This window comes from Chelonoidis abingdonii, chromosome 1, assembly GCF_003597395.2.
Source record: "Chelonoidis abingdonii isolate Lonesome George chromosome 1, CheloAbing_2.0, whole genome shotgun sequence".
Classification (NCBI taxonomy): Eukaryota; Metazoa; Chordata; order Testudines; family Testudinidae; genus Chelonoidis; species Chelonoidis abingdonii.
The window spans coordinates 136,075,257-136,093,507 of record NC_133769.1 but is presented as its reverse complement, the minus strand read 5'-3'; the positions used below and the strand labels follow the sequence as shown (position 1 = coordinate 136,093,507).

The following is an 18,251-nucleotide window of genomic DNA, read 5'->3' as shown; positions in this document are numbered from 1 at the left end:
AAAAAGCCCAAGCCTCTGATGAGAAACTGCTACTGAAAATCTCATAATAATTTTCTTGAGAGGTAAGGTGTTAGCCCTGGTGTCCTGACTGAATTCCAGTTTGAGTGATTAGATTCTGATTAGCTACATTCCCTCTGCAATTTGAACTGGATAAAACAAGAGAGTGTTGCTGTGCACTGTTAACTATTGCATTTCATCTCAGAAGTGGCTGTGTTTCTAGGGTTCAATGAGATGTCCCTGTGTACAGCTTGTATTTTATAGTTTTTAAGGCCCATCAGAAATAAAAGCCGCCATATGAAAGTTGTTGTGTGTTTATTAACAACTCCCTGAAATGGTGACCTCCCTTTCTTAACCATAGCCATAAACTTCAGCCACCAATCCCTGTGACTAAAATAGTGTGAACAACATGTACAATGTTTTACCAATAGCTAATTCTTAAGCTTCAAAGGATTCAATGCAACACTTAATTGGTAAATACTGAGGATATGTATTGCAAAATATTGAACTCCATAAAAGTGTTCTGAAAAGGAAGTATTTCAAAATTGTTGTTGCTTTAAAATGCATGCACGTTATACTTAATGGGGTCCATATGCTGACTGGGTTTGAAACTGTTTAGCAAATTAAAACAAAACAATGCTTCAGTGCATGTCAGTGTAAAATGTGATCCCTTTGAAATGGATGTTTTAACTCATCAATGCAGCATTAAAGTACTTCAATATACTAAAACTGTAACTTTCCCAAATGACATTTTCATAATTTGGCTTTGAAATTTAGGCATGTTAAACATTAATAAATATTGGGCCTGCCTGGTGGTCCAATGAGTAGTGTAAATCTGGAATCAGAATCCTGCATATGGGGAGCTGAAAGCACTACAACAGAAGCATGCTCTGAGGGCGTGAGACAGAGAATTTTCAGGCTTGAGAGTTAGAGGAGGAGAGGAAGGGAGCAGTGGGGGGCTGGGTAAATCACATGATCTCAGATCTACCCTGGCCACCATTACAAATATATATATATATATATATATACCCAGAGACTGTATACCAGCCGGAAAGAAGGCGGGCGGGGCTTGGTAAGCGTCAAAGCCACTGTCCTGGATGAAACCCGGAACATCCAGGAGTACATCAGTAAGATGGCCCCCAAAGATGAGCTGCTGAGAGAATGCCTGAGGCAGCAGCAGACATGGGAGGAAGACCAAGCAGAAGAAGTGCCATGGCAAGACAAGACCCTGCATGGGATGTACCATCGACAGATAGCTGAGGTGGCTGACATTGGGAAATCCTACCAGTGGCTGGAAAGGGCTGGACTAAAAGACAGCACTGAGGCACTGATCATAGCAGCACAGGAACAGGCACTGAGCACCAGATCCATTGAAGCAGGGGTCTACCACACTAGAGAGGACCCCAGGTGCAGACTGTGCAGAGAGGCCTCAGAGACAGTCCAACACATAGTGGCAGGATGTAAGATGCAGGCAGGAACAGCATACACTGAACGGCACAACCAAGTGGCTGGCATTGTGTACAGGAACATCTGCACAGCGTATGGGCTAGACCCTCCCAAGACCAGATGGGAGATTCCACAGAAGGTTGTGGAGAATAGCAGGGCTAAGATTCTGTGGGACTTCCAGATCCAGACGGACAGGCAGGTACTGGCCAATCAACCAGACATCGTGGTAATAGACAAGGACCAGAAGACAGCGGTGGTGATAGATATAGCAGTGCCAAGTGACAGCAACATCAGGAAGAAGGAATATGAGAAGCTGGAGAAGTACCAGGGCCTGAAAGAGGAACTAGAGAGGATGTGGAAAGTGAAGGCCAAAGTGGTCCCAGTGGTGGTAGGAGCACTCGGGGCTGTGACTCCTAAGCTGGGTGAGTGGCTCCAACAGATCCCAGGAACAACATCAGAGCTCTCTGTCCAGAAGAGTGCAGTGGTAGGAACAGCTAAGATACTGCGCAGACCCCTCAAACTCCCAGGCCTCTGGTAGAGGACCCGAGGTTGAGGAAGACACATACCACCCATAGGGGTGAGAGGGGAATTTTTTTTTTATATATCTATATCTATCTATCTATCTATCTAGATATATAGGGCTGTGATGGGCTCAGGCACAGCCCAAGCTATTGCTTTGGTTGCAGTGCTTGGCTGTGGGAGGGCACTCGTTGTCTGGTTATCTGGAGATGCAAATAGAGGCTGAGCAACCTGCCACCTCTTCTGGTAATAGGGAAGCATAGGTGCCGACTCAATGGGTGCTCCAGGGCTGGAGCACTCACGGAAAAAATAGGTGGGTGCTCTGCACCCACTGTCAGCCAAGTTCCCCGTACCGCCCCACCTGCTCATCCTCCTCCTCCCCTGAGTGTACTGCGCCCCAGCTCCTCCACCTACCTCCCAGCACTTGTTGCCCCCAAACAGCTGTAGCAAGTTCTGGGAGGGAGGGGGAAGGAGTGTGCTCAGGGGAGAAGGTGGGGAAGAGGCCGGGCCAAGGCAGGGATTTGGGGAAGGAGTCGAATAAGAGCAGGGAGGCAGTGGAGTTGGATCTGGGACGAACCCCCACTGGTGCCGTTAGAGGTTGACACCTATGTGGGGAAGAGTAAAAAAGAATCAGGGAAAAAAATAAGATGAGAACAAAAAGGATGGAAGGAGGAAGCGGAAACTTTGATTGCCCCTTCAAGTCCCCATTTGCCATATGTTCTGCCACAAAGAATAGGTTCTGTAGATGAAGGGAACAATTACTTGTTTTGCTGTGTAAATGGCTCCCTCTGGTAACAGCAGTGGCACTGACGGGCTCTGGAGAGAGATGCTTCTAGTTTTTCCCATCTCAAGGTTTATTTGAAGAAGAGAGGAGATGCGGAGGATTGCTCTGAGAGGACCTCTGGGGATCATGGGTGGAGGTGGTGCCTTAGAAACAAAGAAAACCAAAGTGTTCTCTCTCTCTCAATCCATAGCAACCTATTTGTGAGCTTCCTATTTCCTGCTGAAAAGTTGGAAGGCACCTCCCCATGGCACGGGAGAGTTGGTGAGGGACAAAATGTCTCCTGTTAATGGTGACTCTAATCATGGACAAGATAATCTAACCCCTTTCTACCTGGTTGTTGATGTAACTCCACTTTAAAGAGCTATTTCATTTCAGAAGAGAGCCAAATGGCAAACCTCTTCCCAAAGATTTGTCATTAATTGATGGTAAATGCACTTATACTTGAACTGGGGTTGGGCTCAGAGTTAGGGAGGATAAGAATTAAGTCTGTTTCTTTTTAAACAGTGAGTTTAGGGTTTGTGAAAAGTTACAGACTGACAGCGCTGAAACCCAGGGTCTTCTGTTAATGCACTGAACAGTATTAGCTACAACACAGGCAATAGCAGCATAAGCCTTCCCTACATAATGCTCTGTCCCCCACAAATTATTGTGCCTCAGCCTTGCTTTGTGGTCCTACTTCTAGGGGTGAGCTAGAGTCTTGGGGCAAAATCCTGGCCCAACTGAAGGGGATGGGAGTTTTGCCATAGACTTCAATGAGGCAGGATTTCCACCCACCGTGCCCACTGAAGTCTTGGACTCATTGAGACAATCAGCAAATAAATCAATTCTGATGGTGGTTTCTGTGATGTGGTAGACACAAACTCATTTGCGGAGCAGTCATAATCCATTAATTGCTTTAGATCACCACTGACTTGGGCCCAGTCTTACAAGGATCCCACTGATTTCATCAGGACCTTGTGTTGGTGTAAGAGCCTGCTAGCCTACACAGATCTCATTGCAGGATTGGGGTCTTGGATAGTTTTTGAATCTGCGACCCAGAAATTCTACTTTGAGGCAGAGATTAAATATTAATTAACATGAGGAATCCCTATTAAAATTCAAAATGTACCCTCTTCCCACTCCCCTTTATTTTATTCTGACTCAGCTTAAATCAAGTGACATACTACAAACAGTATGCAAGACCCACAGGTGTTGGCGAGGCCATTTGTCTCACCTACTTCCTTTTGTGGTCCATCTTAAAAACTAATTTCTGTGCATATAAATTGCAAGTAAAGCGGAGAACGTGCCTTGGTTTTTTGTTTGTTTTATTGCCTTTACATTGTGTAGTAGCCGTGTTGGACCTGGGATATGAGAAAGACATGCTAGGTGAACGAGTAACTTTTTCTGAACCAGTTTCCATTGGTCGAAGGGACAAGTTTTTGAGCTTCACTGAGCTCTTCCTGAAGAAGATTGGAAGCAACACCAATAGAAGTTAGTCCAATAAAAGATTTTACCTCACTCACCTTGCCTTTCTTATATTGTCCTCGTAAAATTGCACCTAGAATGTTGCACACAGTTCTGGCCTCTGCAAAAAAATGCAGAGGGTAGAGAGTAGGTTCAGGATAGGACTAGATATGATAGCATTGATGAAAGGAGATTGAAGGATCTGACTTGATAATTATGGGAAAAGAGGGCTAAGCTGAGGTAGGGGAAGCCAATAATATTACTTAAGTCTCTCCAAGGAAATAATATCAGGAAAGGAGAAGACTTGCATTACAATGACACGGTGAAGGGATGGAATGCTGTAATGTTCTAATGCTAAAAATAAAACTAGCCTGGACCTCAGGGAAGATGTCTTTAAGAGTGAGAGCAATTAGGGGCTCAGACTCCCAAGAGAGGTAGTCAAGACACTGGAGTTTCACCATCAAAAGATTAGATAAGACACTAGAGGGAATAATGTAGGGAAATGTGTTGCATGCTTTAGGGGGTCGAGCTTGATAGCTCTCAGTTTGAGGGTTTTCTCAGCTCTATTTTTTGTGATTACGATAGGGAATTCACAGATTCTAGATACTTGTTTTAAAAGGCTAATCACTGTTATACAACATTGATTTTACAATTTACTTTATATTGTAAAATTATAGTCATTTTTCTGGAACAGCTTAAATAATGTTGTATTTCCCCTGCAGGCTCTTGCCTCAGTTAACTGTGCTGACTGGGGCTGGATTAAGGGAATTCAGTGCCTAGATACATCATGGCCTGTGGGCCCATCCCCCTGATGGAGTGGCAGAAGCAGGAAAGGCCATGTCTCTTAGCTGAGAGTCAGGGAGAGCAACATTAGTCTTCCTTATCTCCCCAGGAGTAGTAATAGGGGCCTCCTCTCCAAGCCCCAAGTAGGCAGGGGACCTCCCAATATTTACACTGGCAGCTGGGGAAACCAACTTGGTGGCTGGGCAACACAAAGTCCACCACTAGGGGTGATGTTGGTGGGGTCACCCTGAGCAGTGGGTCTTGAAGTTCCCTCACCATTGGGATGAATGAGGCTGTTCGCATCTCTGAGCTAGTGTTGCAGATGCAGGGAGACATTATTGCTTTGGTTTCACTCTTGTTTAAATGTTTAAGCTTTTCTTTGCAACCATATGGACAAGAAACTTACAATGCATTTTTCTTTTCTTTTTTCTTTTTGTTTTTGTTTTTAAATGAAAGTGGAGATTCTGATGTAATCGCAAGACTCAAGAAACTGGGGCCCTAGGCAAGGGTCTATAAGGCCTATACCCTAGTCTGTCTCCGGTGCTGACATCCTACTATAAATGATCACCAGGAAAGAACAAAGTAAACTATGAAATTAGAAGGGTTATTTTTCTTGTGTTTGTAGTAGATCTGAGAATAATACAACCCTTTAAATTTAATATGGTATTTCTCTCAACTTCTGCCCTAAGCTGTTGTGTATTGTGTCTGTGTGCTATTAAACAGCTGCTGCATTCCTTGGTGGGCAAAGTGGTATGTATGTCTCTTAGTACAAATCATTAAGTGGAGTTTGAAAAGTGGATGAAAGAAGCTATGTAAATGCAAGAAAACTTTCATTCAGTGTTTCCAAGTAGGAAAGAGAAAAATATGTAGAGAAATAAACTTTTTAAAAAAGCTTCTAAGAATGAATTACTAAATATTTAAAAATCTGTTTATAGTAGTTGACAGAGAAGGGGGATGCTTAAGTGGCTGTCATTTGGGAAGTGTTTATTGTTACATTTAAATGTGAAATATTTATTATGTGTTTTATGTTTGTGGTTTTTTTAATTTTTGTTCAAAACCGTTTATTGCATTGATTCGGTGAAGGAGACAAAAAACCAAAACCCAGTGACTTTTGGGAAATGAGACATGCATCATTGCAGCAATTAAGCAGCCAAAGGTCAGTTAAAAAGAATAAATAGTATTTTTGCACTGGGAAAGATTAAAAAAAATTCCTCTGCAATCCATAGTAACCCCACACTGTAGCTTCATTTTACAATGCTGCTCAACTTTTTCTAGTGATACTGATACTTTAATATGACATGACTCAGCCATTCCCCTAGGGGGTTTCTAATTCAATCAGGAGGCCAGATCAGGAAAAGCATATAAGAGACTGATAAATATTTAAATATCAATATTATTCCACCCTCTTGCATGACTGACTGGCAGAGATTTTATTTTGGGGGTTGGCTTATGTGGGATTGTAAGGATTTTTTTAAAGGACGCTGCAGTCTTTAGGCAAAACTCACACTGAAGTCTGTGGAAGTTTTGCTGTATAAGGAGTGCAGGCTTGGTCCCATAACTTTATACTGGAGATCCCTGCATAGCCACCTAGTTCAAGGGCCATTAGTACCGATTCATTCACAGTGTGTGGTTAACGTACTGCTGCAATAGTTAGACAAAGGGATTTAGAAAGGAAAGAGGCATTGGCCCTTCTGCTTGTCTCCTTCAGCTTCTCCTTGGCTGCAACCACGTAGCCTGCCTGAGCCAGGGCTGCCTTCACCTGAAGCAGGAGCAGCAGCTGTGAGTTTCCTTTGTGCTTCTGCTCTTGCTCTGTGGCTGAAAGTAGGTCCGGCACTCCGAGGTCCAGTGGTGTATCGACAACCGCATCGCACCCCCCTTCCCCAAAAAAAGAGGGAGGAGGGAAAGGAAAATAGTCCCACTGGAATGCGATAGTGGCTGCTGGAGTGTCCCTCCCCATCGCTGGGGACGGTGCCTGTGCGAAGCGCTGCCTCCCTCCCCGCGGCCGCCGCGCTGCCTGGCTCGGCTCCCCCGCCCGCCTTTGTCCGGGAGGCACGGCGGGCTCCGTGCGAGCGCGGGCACCGGAGGAGGACGCTGCATCCGGACGTGGGGAGCCGTCTGGGGGAGGGCAGGGGGAGGAGGCTGCTGGTGAGCAGAGAAGGGGGGGCGTGTATCCCTGCGCCGCTGTGCTCTGGGGGCGGGGGCGGAGGCGGAGGCTGGCCGAGGAGTTGGATGGGGGAATTGCAGCCGCCTTTGCACAGCAGCGGCAGCATGGAGGGGAGCGTTTGTGCGGCTAGTGCAAAGGTGCCAGGCGCCTGCTAGAGCCAGACAGCGGGAGGGAACGGACCTGCAGCTGCTCCCCCCCGCTTGGAAGTATGAACTGGCAGCAGAGCTGCTGCTGCTGCTCTCCCCCTCCAGCGCCGCCGCCGCCCCCCCGCCGGTGAGCGAGCAGAGACGGAAGATGGGGCCCGGGCTCCGGAGCCTACTTCTCTGCAGCTTCTGCGCCCTAATGCGAGGTGAGCGGGGAAGGGGGAAAGTTGCGGGGGTCGCTGCCCGTGGCCATGTTCCGCGCGCTGGGGGGAGCGGCGAGGCCTGGCCGCCGGGGAGGGGGAGAGGGAGAGAGGCCCAGGAGAAGGGGCAGCAGCGCTCCTTGCAATGCCACGGAGCCAGCCTTTCCCCCCGAACTAACTTCCCGCAGCGCAGCGGGCAAGCCCCGCACTGGCCGGGGCGGGTGGGGGCATCGCACGCTCTTGTGCACCCCCCCCCCCAGTCGCTTTCAGAGGCAGTCACCTGGTGGTGAAATATTCCCTGGGCTTCGTGATGCTTGTGTGGGGGTGGCTGGAGTTATTTTTGTTTATCCTGCGTGCTCAGGAGTCATCTTAAAAATACATATATTTTTTTTGTTTTTGCAAACATAAAAAGGAAAAAAAACACCCGCTCAGGGTTTGTAATCCAGGATGGGAGGCAGAGGGGTGAGGAGACTCTGGGCAGCGTTTCAAGGAGCAAAGCATTAAAACATCGTGGTGGTTGGGTGGTGGTGGTGGTTGTTGTTTTGGTCGCCCCCTGTGTCTATCCACGTTTAGAGATAATTGAAGTCCTGTACACTATACTGGAAAAAAGTGTATGTAATAATCTCGCGTTTCATTGGATTTCATGTGTGCCGGATTAAGTGCACACTTGGCAAGAAGAATCCATCCATCTGAAGTGGGGTTTTCACCCAGGAAAGTTTATGCTCAAATAAATCTGTTAGCCACAGGACTCCTTGTTGTTCTGGCAAAAAGAATAACACTCTTCTGATCTCTATTGGGTCCATTCTGGGACTTGAGAGAAGTTTGTGTTTTAGAGGGCTGATTGTAAAGGATGTTGATAGACTTAGCTAATATATACTGAATGAATATTGATATATTTTTCAAATAAGGGATTCAAAATAAAGAACTGCCAAACGGCATTCTGTGTTTTTAACACACTATAATATAACATTTAATTTCCCCCTCCCCTCAATTTCCTGTATTGGAAAGAACAAAAAGATAACTGAAGGTTTTATATGCAGTATGTTTGATTACAGTAACCATTTCTGCTTGTTTAAAATCTTTTTTGGTGAGAGGAGAGCTGTGTTTATATCCATCACATCACTGTCCTTTTCCATAGGTAACAAAGGAAGTGATTCTTTGATATATCAGAAAAAAGCAATCACATTCTGATTTAAAAATTGGCTTGCAACCATTAATTTGTTTTGATGGGAGCTTGGGGGAAGGGGATTTGGGTTGGAGGAAGAGCTTGATAGCCAGTTGCTCACTGCTCTGGAAGAGGAAAGATCCCCCGCTACCCTTCCATGCATCTGTTTGCCATATTGCATCCTGTTGGAGAAATGTAAGTATACTTATTTAAATGGGCTACTTAACATTTCATACCCCACTTGGGGCTGTAAAGTTAAATTTTAAGGAACTAGATTTCAGGCAAGGAGGAGAAATAATGTATTTTGAGCAGTACACTTTATTATTTGATACTCAGACATTTCCTTAATAAAAATTCATCTAGCACTGTAATTGTTGCCTTAAACCAGATATTCTTCAGTTTTTTTCCCTTTAAGTTGCAATTTGAGCAAGAGTATACAAATCAGTGGAATATTGGCACCATGACTGTCATTTTTCCAAATCAATCAGTTATATATTCTTTGCAAGTCTTCACAGACCTGCAGATGCTTTGTAGGGAACTTTGAAAGACATTCAGTTTATAAACCATTCTGGATTGTCATTTTTTTTCCTCTCTTCTCTTTATCTTTTGCCGAGTATCTTTTTATTAAAAGAGCATCTTTGTTTCTTTAGAGTTCATCTGCTCCTGTTGTTTGTTTCCCCCACCTGAAATCATAATCTTCTATCTGTGACATTACAGTAATTTCCACAGCAGTTAATTGTTACTTCAGGTAGGGATGAGCAGCAGGAGCAGTTGAACTTGGAAGAAGCAAAGGTCGTATTTTTATGCATATGTCTTTCGTAATAAAGAATGTAAATGATATGCAAGCAAAATTAGTTCTGAAGAGAATGTGTTCAATTTCCAGGAGGTGTTCTGCAGCCCTTTAATGAGGCAAAGGCAAGCATTGCCCACAAAGACTATTGTCCCAAGTAAGACTGTTTTTACATGAGTAAGAGTGAAGTTTTTTGTGCATATGTTTACTTCTTGGTTCGTGAATTTTGTGCTGTGAAAGGTGTCAAGCTGACAGGGTTGGAGACTGAAGCCCCTCCTTTAGACACAGGAATGGAACTGTACTGCATTCTTATTTTGCTGTGTCAATTTGCGGCATTCGGTCTTCTAAGAGTATTACTTAGGGATGCCACATTTTGATGCTAATCTTTGATTTGGATACTTGATCATGATAAACTGCACAGAGACCGCTGATGTATCACAAAGGTTACCCGATAGCCAGGTGACAGTAGGAATTTTTGATAATTTGTTTATCAGTCTTGGCTGGATTAACACCGGTAACATATAAATGCAAAATCTAGTTATTTAGCAAATTATACCTTCATAATCAGGCCTTGGGAAAAGTATACTAGGCACCTACTAGCTAGAGGTTGATACATAATATGTGAGGCCTCTCCAGTGATGAAACCCTGGTCCCACTACCAGCGTGGAGGCAAATGCTGGTATTCATAAGGGGGAGAGCGGACCCCTATCCCTGTCCCAGAACCTGTCACTGCTAATGTACGCCTCCTCCAGCTTCTGGTTTATTTTTGGGATTGGGGCTTCCTCTTTTTCTGAACATCAACAATGCCTGCTGTTGCTGCTGCTTGGAGCTTTCCCCAAGGCGCAGAGGAGTGAGGTTGACCTGCTCAGTGTCAGCTTCATTGTTGCCCATAGTATTTTTAACAGTAGCAATGAAACTGATCAGAATCTTGTTAGAGGCTCTGCTGCTGCTTGAGGGCAAAGCGATGGGTAATAGGTTTGTCTGTTAACTAAGGAAAATGACACCACACAGGTTTAAATTTGCAAAGTTACCTCAGTCATAAGTGCTAAAACTTAACTTCTCTTTTACAAAAGAACAGGTTAGATTCTGCTGGAACTGATGACTTACCTCCTTCTTCCCTTCTGGGGGAAAACTTCCTCACTGCATCTGATGAAATGGGTTTTAGCCAATGAAAGCTTATGCCCAAATAGATTTATTAGTCTGTAGGGTACCACAAGGACTTCTCATTGTTTTTTACTGATAAGTAAGAATTACTCTTTTTTTCAATCCTGCTTGTGCAGGGGGTGCATCAAGAATTGATATGACTAGGCAGCTTATAAATTATATTTGTGCAAATTTATCATGACATTGTGTTGGACAGACCTTCAGCTGTCCTGTATTTAGAATCAGTTCTTGAAGGAATGGAAACACCTGTTGGGTAATTGATATTTTGACAAACTCCTAATGTGCTCAAAACACTTGTGTTTAAAAAGATAAATAAATTGTCCAGTGGTACCATTGTGTAAAGACTCTTGTTTTTAATTTAGAAAGGCTAGCAGGTTCCAGGCTCCTTGGACTAGTAGAGACTAAGGGTGCTGCTCAGACAGCATGCTAGGAGCAGAGAGGGGGGAAGAGGCATACTATACCCTGTAATATTTTGAAACAACTAGGTGGGGTCTTATAGCAGCATAGAGTTGTTCCAATGGGAGTGTCATGGAGTCTTCAGATAAAAGGTTTCTTGAGACCCAGAGCTCCAGTGTTAGAGGTCAGACCTTAGAGGATTGTCCCTCAGGTTATCACAGTACGTTCCCCCCTGTCCCTCAATCCCCTTATGTATAAAAGATAGCCCATTTTTGATTGGCTCTGTATCATTCCTTAGAGATCAGTCTGGCATTGTTCATGCCATATTTTCCATTTGGTTTGCCTTGTCTTTGCCATATTTCAGCTGAGAGCTTTCAGAAACCAGCATGATCTAAGGTTTGGCGAATGCCATCATTAATACAGTATTTTCCACAGTTGTATCCCTCACCCTCATCAAATCATCACTGAAAGATTTTTTTAAATTAAGTGTTAGGAAGGTGATTATAGCACCTGTGGCAGAGTTTAATGTGGCTGGGAGCAAAGATAAAGTAGCGTTATGGCAAAGTGTGTTCAAATATGATGGAGTTTGCTGGTTATTTTATTTTTATTTATTTTCTTTTGGTTAAAGTTGTAATTTACTTTGTCAGTGGTTCATGAAGGTGATGCAGTACTTGTATCCCCCTGTTACTGTAAAACTATTCAGCTGAAGAACTTATTGTAATCATCATCTTACTGAAATATTGTTCAGAGTGACAATAATAATTTTCCAGTTTCCCTCCTATGTCCCAGTAAGTGATCTCTGCTCTTCATTTGTTCAGTTTTAGCTGGGAGTGACAATCTGACTGCAGGGATAGCAGGTTGGGCTGGGGGTTTTGTTGCAATTGTGCAAATTTTTCAGCTAGAAGATAGCAGCTCAGGAATGTTCCTCTGCTTGAGTTCCTATTTGCATGCTTCTGGGAATCAGAGAATTTCCACCCTTTTTGACAAGTATTTCCACCCTTCTGGTAATATTGCATCCCATATGTGCCCACTTCAAGCAGTCCACCTCAGTGCACTCATTGCTATATTTACTTCTTGATTTGAAGTCAAGTAGTGTATAGCACTGTGTGTGTGTGTGTGTGTGTGTGTGTGTGTGAGAGAGAGAGAGAGAGAGAGACATACACACACACACACTCATCTCCTGATCTGTCGCCATCCGTTTTCTCTGGCAGCCAGTGTTCAGACTTCAACACTGTCTTCTTTGTCCCTAGCATATTCATCCTCATTAGCCTCCTGGCAAATGTTAATTATGTCGGTTGGCTTGCTGGTGAGTTGTTCTCCAAGAGAGTCCAGTTTCTCATACATGGGAGAGATGATTTTGGAGTGGCACCAGAAATTCAGCTGTTATCCCTGGCCTTCTTGTACAGGACCGCTCCCAGTTTGGCAAACTGCCTTGATACCTTCACGTACAGAGGTGTACTGCATCTGAACAGACTGATAGTTCTAGGTCCCAGCAGGGGCCCCTCATAGATCTTGGGCCAGCTTGAAGGATTCCACAAATACAGCTCCTGTAAACTGTGGATAGCTTGCTAAATTCTATGCTACCATCCGTTTCTATGAAGTAGCGCATCAGGGACATGCTTTAATACCCAGCTATTGCTAGAGTGATCAGATATCCTGATTTTATAGGGACAGTCCTGATATTCGGGGCTCTGCCTCATATAGGTGCCTATTACCCTCCACCCCCATCCTGATTTTTCACACTAGCTATGTGGTCACTCTAGCTATTGCTGCAATTAAAAATACTGGTAAGGGATTTCCTGTAACCACAGATGTTTACCCCATGGTTGCCTGATGTAGGGTGCTTAGTGTGAAATGAAGGAATGCTGCTGCACTGATGGTGCCTTCCTGTTTACATCAGGCAGACTACACTTGTTCATCTTAAGCCCAGCTAAGCCACTTGTCCCAGCCATTGACTTAGGGCACGTCTTCACTGGCAGTGTTAAAGCGCTGCCATACCTCTCCCAGCTCTCTTAAAAAAAAAAACAAACAAAAAACACCTCCATAAGGGGCAGAGCTACCAGCGCTGGTGTACTGTCTACACTGGAACTGTACAATGCTGAAACTTGTTATGCTCAGGGGTGTGTTTTTTCACACCCCTGAGCGAGAAAGTGGCAGTGCTGTAAAGTTCCAGTGTACTTTGGATGGCGGTTGGTGTATAGGACACGAGGATTTGTACAAGTGTGGCATGGTGCTGTTGTGGCATGTGATGGCCACAACACATTTATTACTCTTCTGAGCCAACTGTAGACAAGCCTTTTTGGGATTGTCTCTGTTCTTTACCTGATTATTACTAATAGTTGATTTGGGTGAAAAGAGAGTATTCATTTTCCTCTTAAATAACTTCCAGTATTTACACAACTTATTCCACATATTGAGCAGTTTAACCAGAGTTGCATAATCATTTTCCAGTGTAAATGAAAATGCAGTATAGTTCTGTAAAAGCACAATTTTCCCGGTTTTGAGAGGGGAAAGTATTGCATCTACAATTCTATAAATGCTGGGTGATGACTGCCCTAAAAATTAAATAGGAAGAATCTATTTGTACTTGGCAGGCAAATTAACACACTAATAAAGACTTAATTTAACTGTCCATATGTTCTTGTCATTCATAAATATTTATGGAAAGGAATTCACAGTGTGAGAAGATCAGCTATTTGCTCCAATTGGGCAGAGCTCAGTTTGACTAAAATGGTGGTATTTGCATTAGAAATTAGCTTGTCATAATTGTTTTCTCCTTGCCATTATGTCCTTGTGTGTATTGCTTGCTAAAGTTGTTCGTTTCTTTTTATGGTTATTAATTAGCTACTGTTTAAAATACAAGCCTGTGTATTTCAAGTCAGTTGGCAAGACCTCTAAGCAACTTGGAAATGAAGTCAAACCTACAAATCTAAGGGTAGAGTGTGAATACCGTATCATTTTTTTCCAACTGGATTAATAATATGCATTTGAGATTATCCCACTTAAACTGTAGTTTAGTTATTAACATTCTTTTAGTTAAACTTACTGTATTAATTTTGGGAGAAGTTCCCAAAGTTTTAACATAGTTTATTATTTATTTTATTTTAAAGATAGAATATTCAGTGGCTTTTGATGTGCTAATAATGAATGCTTTTATATATGTGGGTATGGAAAATGGCTACATCTGCAAAGATTTTTTTTTTGTTATGAGATTGTTACCCAAATAGAATTACTTTGTATTACAATGAAATCAATGTAACAAATGATAATACCACTTTAATTCTGTTTGTGAGGGCCATGTGTAAGCACTGTGTGTCAAATTTGAAAATTAATCATCTCTGAGAGAGGGGAACTCTACAGTTTTAATCAACTAGCTACATGAATAATTCTGCTAATAATAATTCTGTCACTTAGCCAAACTATTTTTCCCACGATTCAAATAGAAATGTTAATTAATAAAAGGAAACACAATTTTCCTCTTCAGCCTCTTTCCCCTCATTGCCTGCTGCCAATAAATAAGTAAAAATAAAGGGGCGGGGGGAAAGAGATTTGCTTCATATTATTTTCTTTACTTTGGTTGCTTTCCAGCAGCAAACTTTTTCCCCAGCTGCCCTCAGTTGTCAAAGATTCAAAATACTTAGAGGGAGTGTAATGTATTTGCTGTAATCCTGGCCATTGTTGGCCAAATTCTGGAAACTGCATGTAAAAGTAGCAAAAACGTATGATTATTCTGAATTTCAGCTTCTCTCCTTTCACTGTGTAGATAGAACAACAACGAATAAAATAATTTGTAATCACAATTATTCTTAGTTCATTGTGGAAATCCAAGAGTCCTCTTATTCAAAAAAGGATTAATGGAGAAAGTAACACGTTCAATAAAGAAATAGAACATAGTTTAATTGGGAAGCCTTGTATCCACTTTATTAAGTCCATGTGGAAAATCAGTGATGTTATAATAAGGCAGCAGCTTAACTGAGGCTTAATAATCACTCTGTATACCATGCAAAACAGCAAAGCTTATAAATAGATGTAATACTTAAAACTTCTGAAAACTGGGTTTGAACTGTAGTGGTAATCTGAAAAGAGACAGATGTGAATTATATGCTTTACAAAATAGTTTTTATATGATTATTGCTTATCTGTAAAATTTTTTTACATATTTTGTCACATGATATATAAACTGATTTATATATGTGCACTGGAAATACAGTTGGACCTGCATTACATTACTCGATCAATAATTTAAAAAAATAAATAAAGCTGCTAGTAATCATAATTGCTAAAGTAGATTCCTCCCTTCCCAGTTCCAAAACCTGTATCTGTTCATTTAGAGTAGAAATTCCGTTCCCTAAGTTAACGCCATAGCAAACTTAATGCTTCTGAGGCATTGAAATGTAATCTTTGGTAATTTACAGTTTTGATTTACTGAAAGCTAATTTTAAACTTTACATTTAAAATGTTCATTTTGTTTTGGCAGTGTTTTGTTAATCTACATACCAATCTCTGGTGTGTGCTTCAGCAAGTGGTCAAAGATGGTTCTCCTATGTTGCATAGAAAATATGTAACTGTTCAAAAACTACGAAATTGTGATGCTATGAAAATGAATTTCAGTAGCAAAGGAAGTCCAATCTTTAAATTCGCAGCATTCAGTGTGGTGGGCGAGCTGGCAAACTTAGTGCACAGCACCTTTTAACTGGGAAGTATACTGAAAATGAAGTAACATTGGGTCATTGGATGATTGATGCTTTTTTTTCATTACTATTGAAGAGAATGCTGAGTTGCAGAGAAGTGAGGATGACAAGCTCTGTATTTTCTCTTTCAGCAAGAGTCAGTTTCAGTCTTATATCTCTGTTTGCCTTGCAGTGGTCCAATCTGTGCTGTCAAGTCAATGCTATCTTTCTCTTCCGGGGGTCATTAGAATAGCTGAACACCTGGGTTGCACATGCTAACTTCTGAATTTATAGCTCCTGACAGCATCCTTCAAAATCTGAAAGAAGAGGAAGTGACTTGGTTTCTTCTTTGCACTTGTGAAGACAAACTGTAAAGTTTTCTAATGTGTTCAACCTTAGCATTTAGGCTAAACATGCCGGGATAAGTCACTGAAAGTATCTGCAAAGGGAGAGAGCTAAAAATTGAGGGAAACTTGCAGTTTTGTTCATGATTCAAACCTTGTAAGCATTTTTCCTCCTCATGTCAGTATGAAAGAAGAGTTAATGGTAAGGGAAACTCATATCATCACTGAGCAGTGTACAGAAGCACAAATTCAGTGGCGAGCCTTTAATTAAATGCATTGCTTTTACAGCTTCATGAAGGATTAGGTGTGAGTTTTTAGTTACTTCCTTGCTGGCAAAAGGCTTGTGTAGGAAACAATGAAGCCATAAGGTGGTAGGTGTAACGATTTGCATTGATGTGATCGGACCACTATTCTTACCAATCATTGAATGGCTCCAGACAGGCAGATTGCAAAACTTGTGGTACTATGACAAACATTGTTTTTGCGCATTAGTTCTATTGAACGCTTGCTTCAGCTATCAGAAACGTAACTTTCAAATAATCAAAACATGCATACATGCACACACACACACCGGCTGACTCATCAAGTTGAATTGCTACGTAGTTGCTGCTATTTCTGCGTTCTGAAAGCAGTTCCTCGTGGATATCTTCCAGCATGTCTCTGATAAAGCACAGAAGAGTGTTGTTTGAACAAAGGCATGTTTTTCATATGATAGCTTCTTCAGATCCTATGTCCCTAAAAGAATCAACCAACCAAACCCCATGTCACACAGGGAAAGATGAATTTTTTTGCAACAATTTTCCCTTTCTACTGCTATCTAATTTAAATGGGTACCCAATAAGATGCTTAAAGGGCATTTCCTATTGATGCTGCCAGTTTGAGTGATCAGGTTTTGTTGACTTATTCAAAGTTTCAAGTTTTCTCGGGGGGGGGGGGGCATCCTCAGATTTATTGTTCACTCACGTATGCATGGTTTCTAAATGTCACAGCAACTTGGAAGATTTAATACTCTCACCAGCCAGCCCTACAGAACGCACTACAAGTTGTAGTTTTGAATCAGTCTGTTTAACTGTATGTCATGCTTATAATCCAATTTCATTGTGAAGCATAATTTGAATAACTTGTATGACTTTGCGAAAAGTACATATTTCAGAATCATTCCTCAGCCAGAACTGAGCTCCCCCAAAGAATGAATAACCTATGCAATACAGTTGTGTTAGACTTAGCAGTGCCTTCATAATTACCCTTGACATGCCTGTTGTTCCAATTCAGTGCATGCTGTGTGCCTGGGTACTCTCACTTTGTGTTGTACATAATAATGGAACTTGTACTTGTTTGTGCCTGGGTTTGCCTTATTCAAAAGCAGTACATATTGTCTTATTAGAAATGGTTCTGTCAGTCTGCTGTATGCACTTATATACTGCACTGTACCACTAGCTGAATTTCTAAGTTTACGGTAGTATGGTAATCTTACAGAGTACTGAATAACTTATTTGGAAAATGTGTGTGTGTGTGTGTTTTGTGTTTTATTTCTTTTATGTGATTTCTTGTGACCTGCCCAAGCAACTTTAGACCTAAAGTTTGGGAAACCCTCTTTTAAATCGTTAAAATTAATTTTTTAGACTTTTTTTGCGGGGGAGAGGAAGGAAGAAAGATAAGGTAACAAATTTGTTACTTAAAATGGGGTTCCCCCTCATTCTGTAAAAATGCTGCCTCCTACTCCCATAGAAGTATTATGCCTGCAATAAATATTTTGCTGTAAATCAATGATGTGGGTAGATAAAGATGTTAAGTTTGAAATCTGACTTTGTTAGAAAAAAACACTCAATGTTATGCGGAGATCTGAATGACTGGGTGTGAGGGAAATTTTTATGCAGTGTTTTGTAAAATGATCCTGAGCAAAATTAACTGTTTAAATTTGATTAAAATTTTTTGGGAACACTTAAGTATGACACTGAATTAAAAATTTATTTTCTTTTCTGTCCCCTCCTTCTCTCCCCATATGAGTTTCTGAAGGACATGGCATAGTGCACATGCAATGAATAGTTTTGAGAAAGCTGAACTTCTGAGGTGACATTTTAAAATGTAGGTCGATTTAACAGGCACATGGATGTCTAGTCTCAGTGTAAGACTTTTATATAAGAACTGTTTCTTTTCTGGAAACAAAAGTGCTATCTTTTTTAAGAATCTGCAGACCTATACAGACACAGTGGCCATCATCAAACCATGTGCAATTTTTGACT

General features: G+C 41.9%; 1 protein-coding gene across 3 annotated transcripts in view; it reads left to right on the top strand.

The window, feature by feature from the left end:
• Positions 1-7,155: 7,155 nt before the first annotated feature.
• LRP6 (LDL receptor related protein 6) overlaps positions 7,156-18,251 on the top strand; it is a 189,779-nt gene continuing 178,683 nt past the window's right edge. For 2 of the 3 annotated variants that reach the window (XM_032803018.2, XM_032803017.2), the window contains exon 1: positions 7,166-7,485. Coding sequence is in view for 2 of the 3 variants with exons in the window: in XM_032803017.2 (XP_032658908.1) it covers positions 7,431-7,485 (55 nt within the window). In the remaining variant the exon portion in view is untranslated. Of the gene's footprint in view, positions 7,486-18,251 lie in introns of all 3 variants that reach the window. The other variant, XM_032803019.2, reaches the window with a different exon arrangement.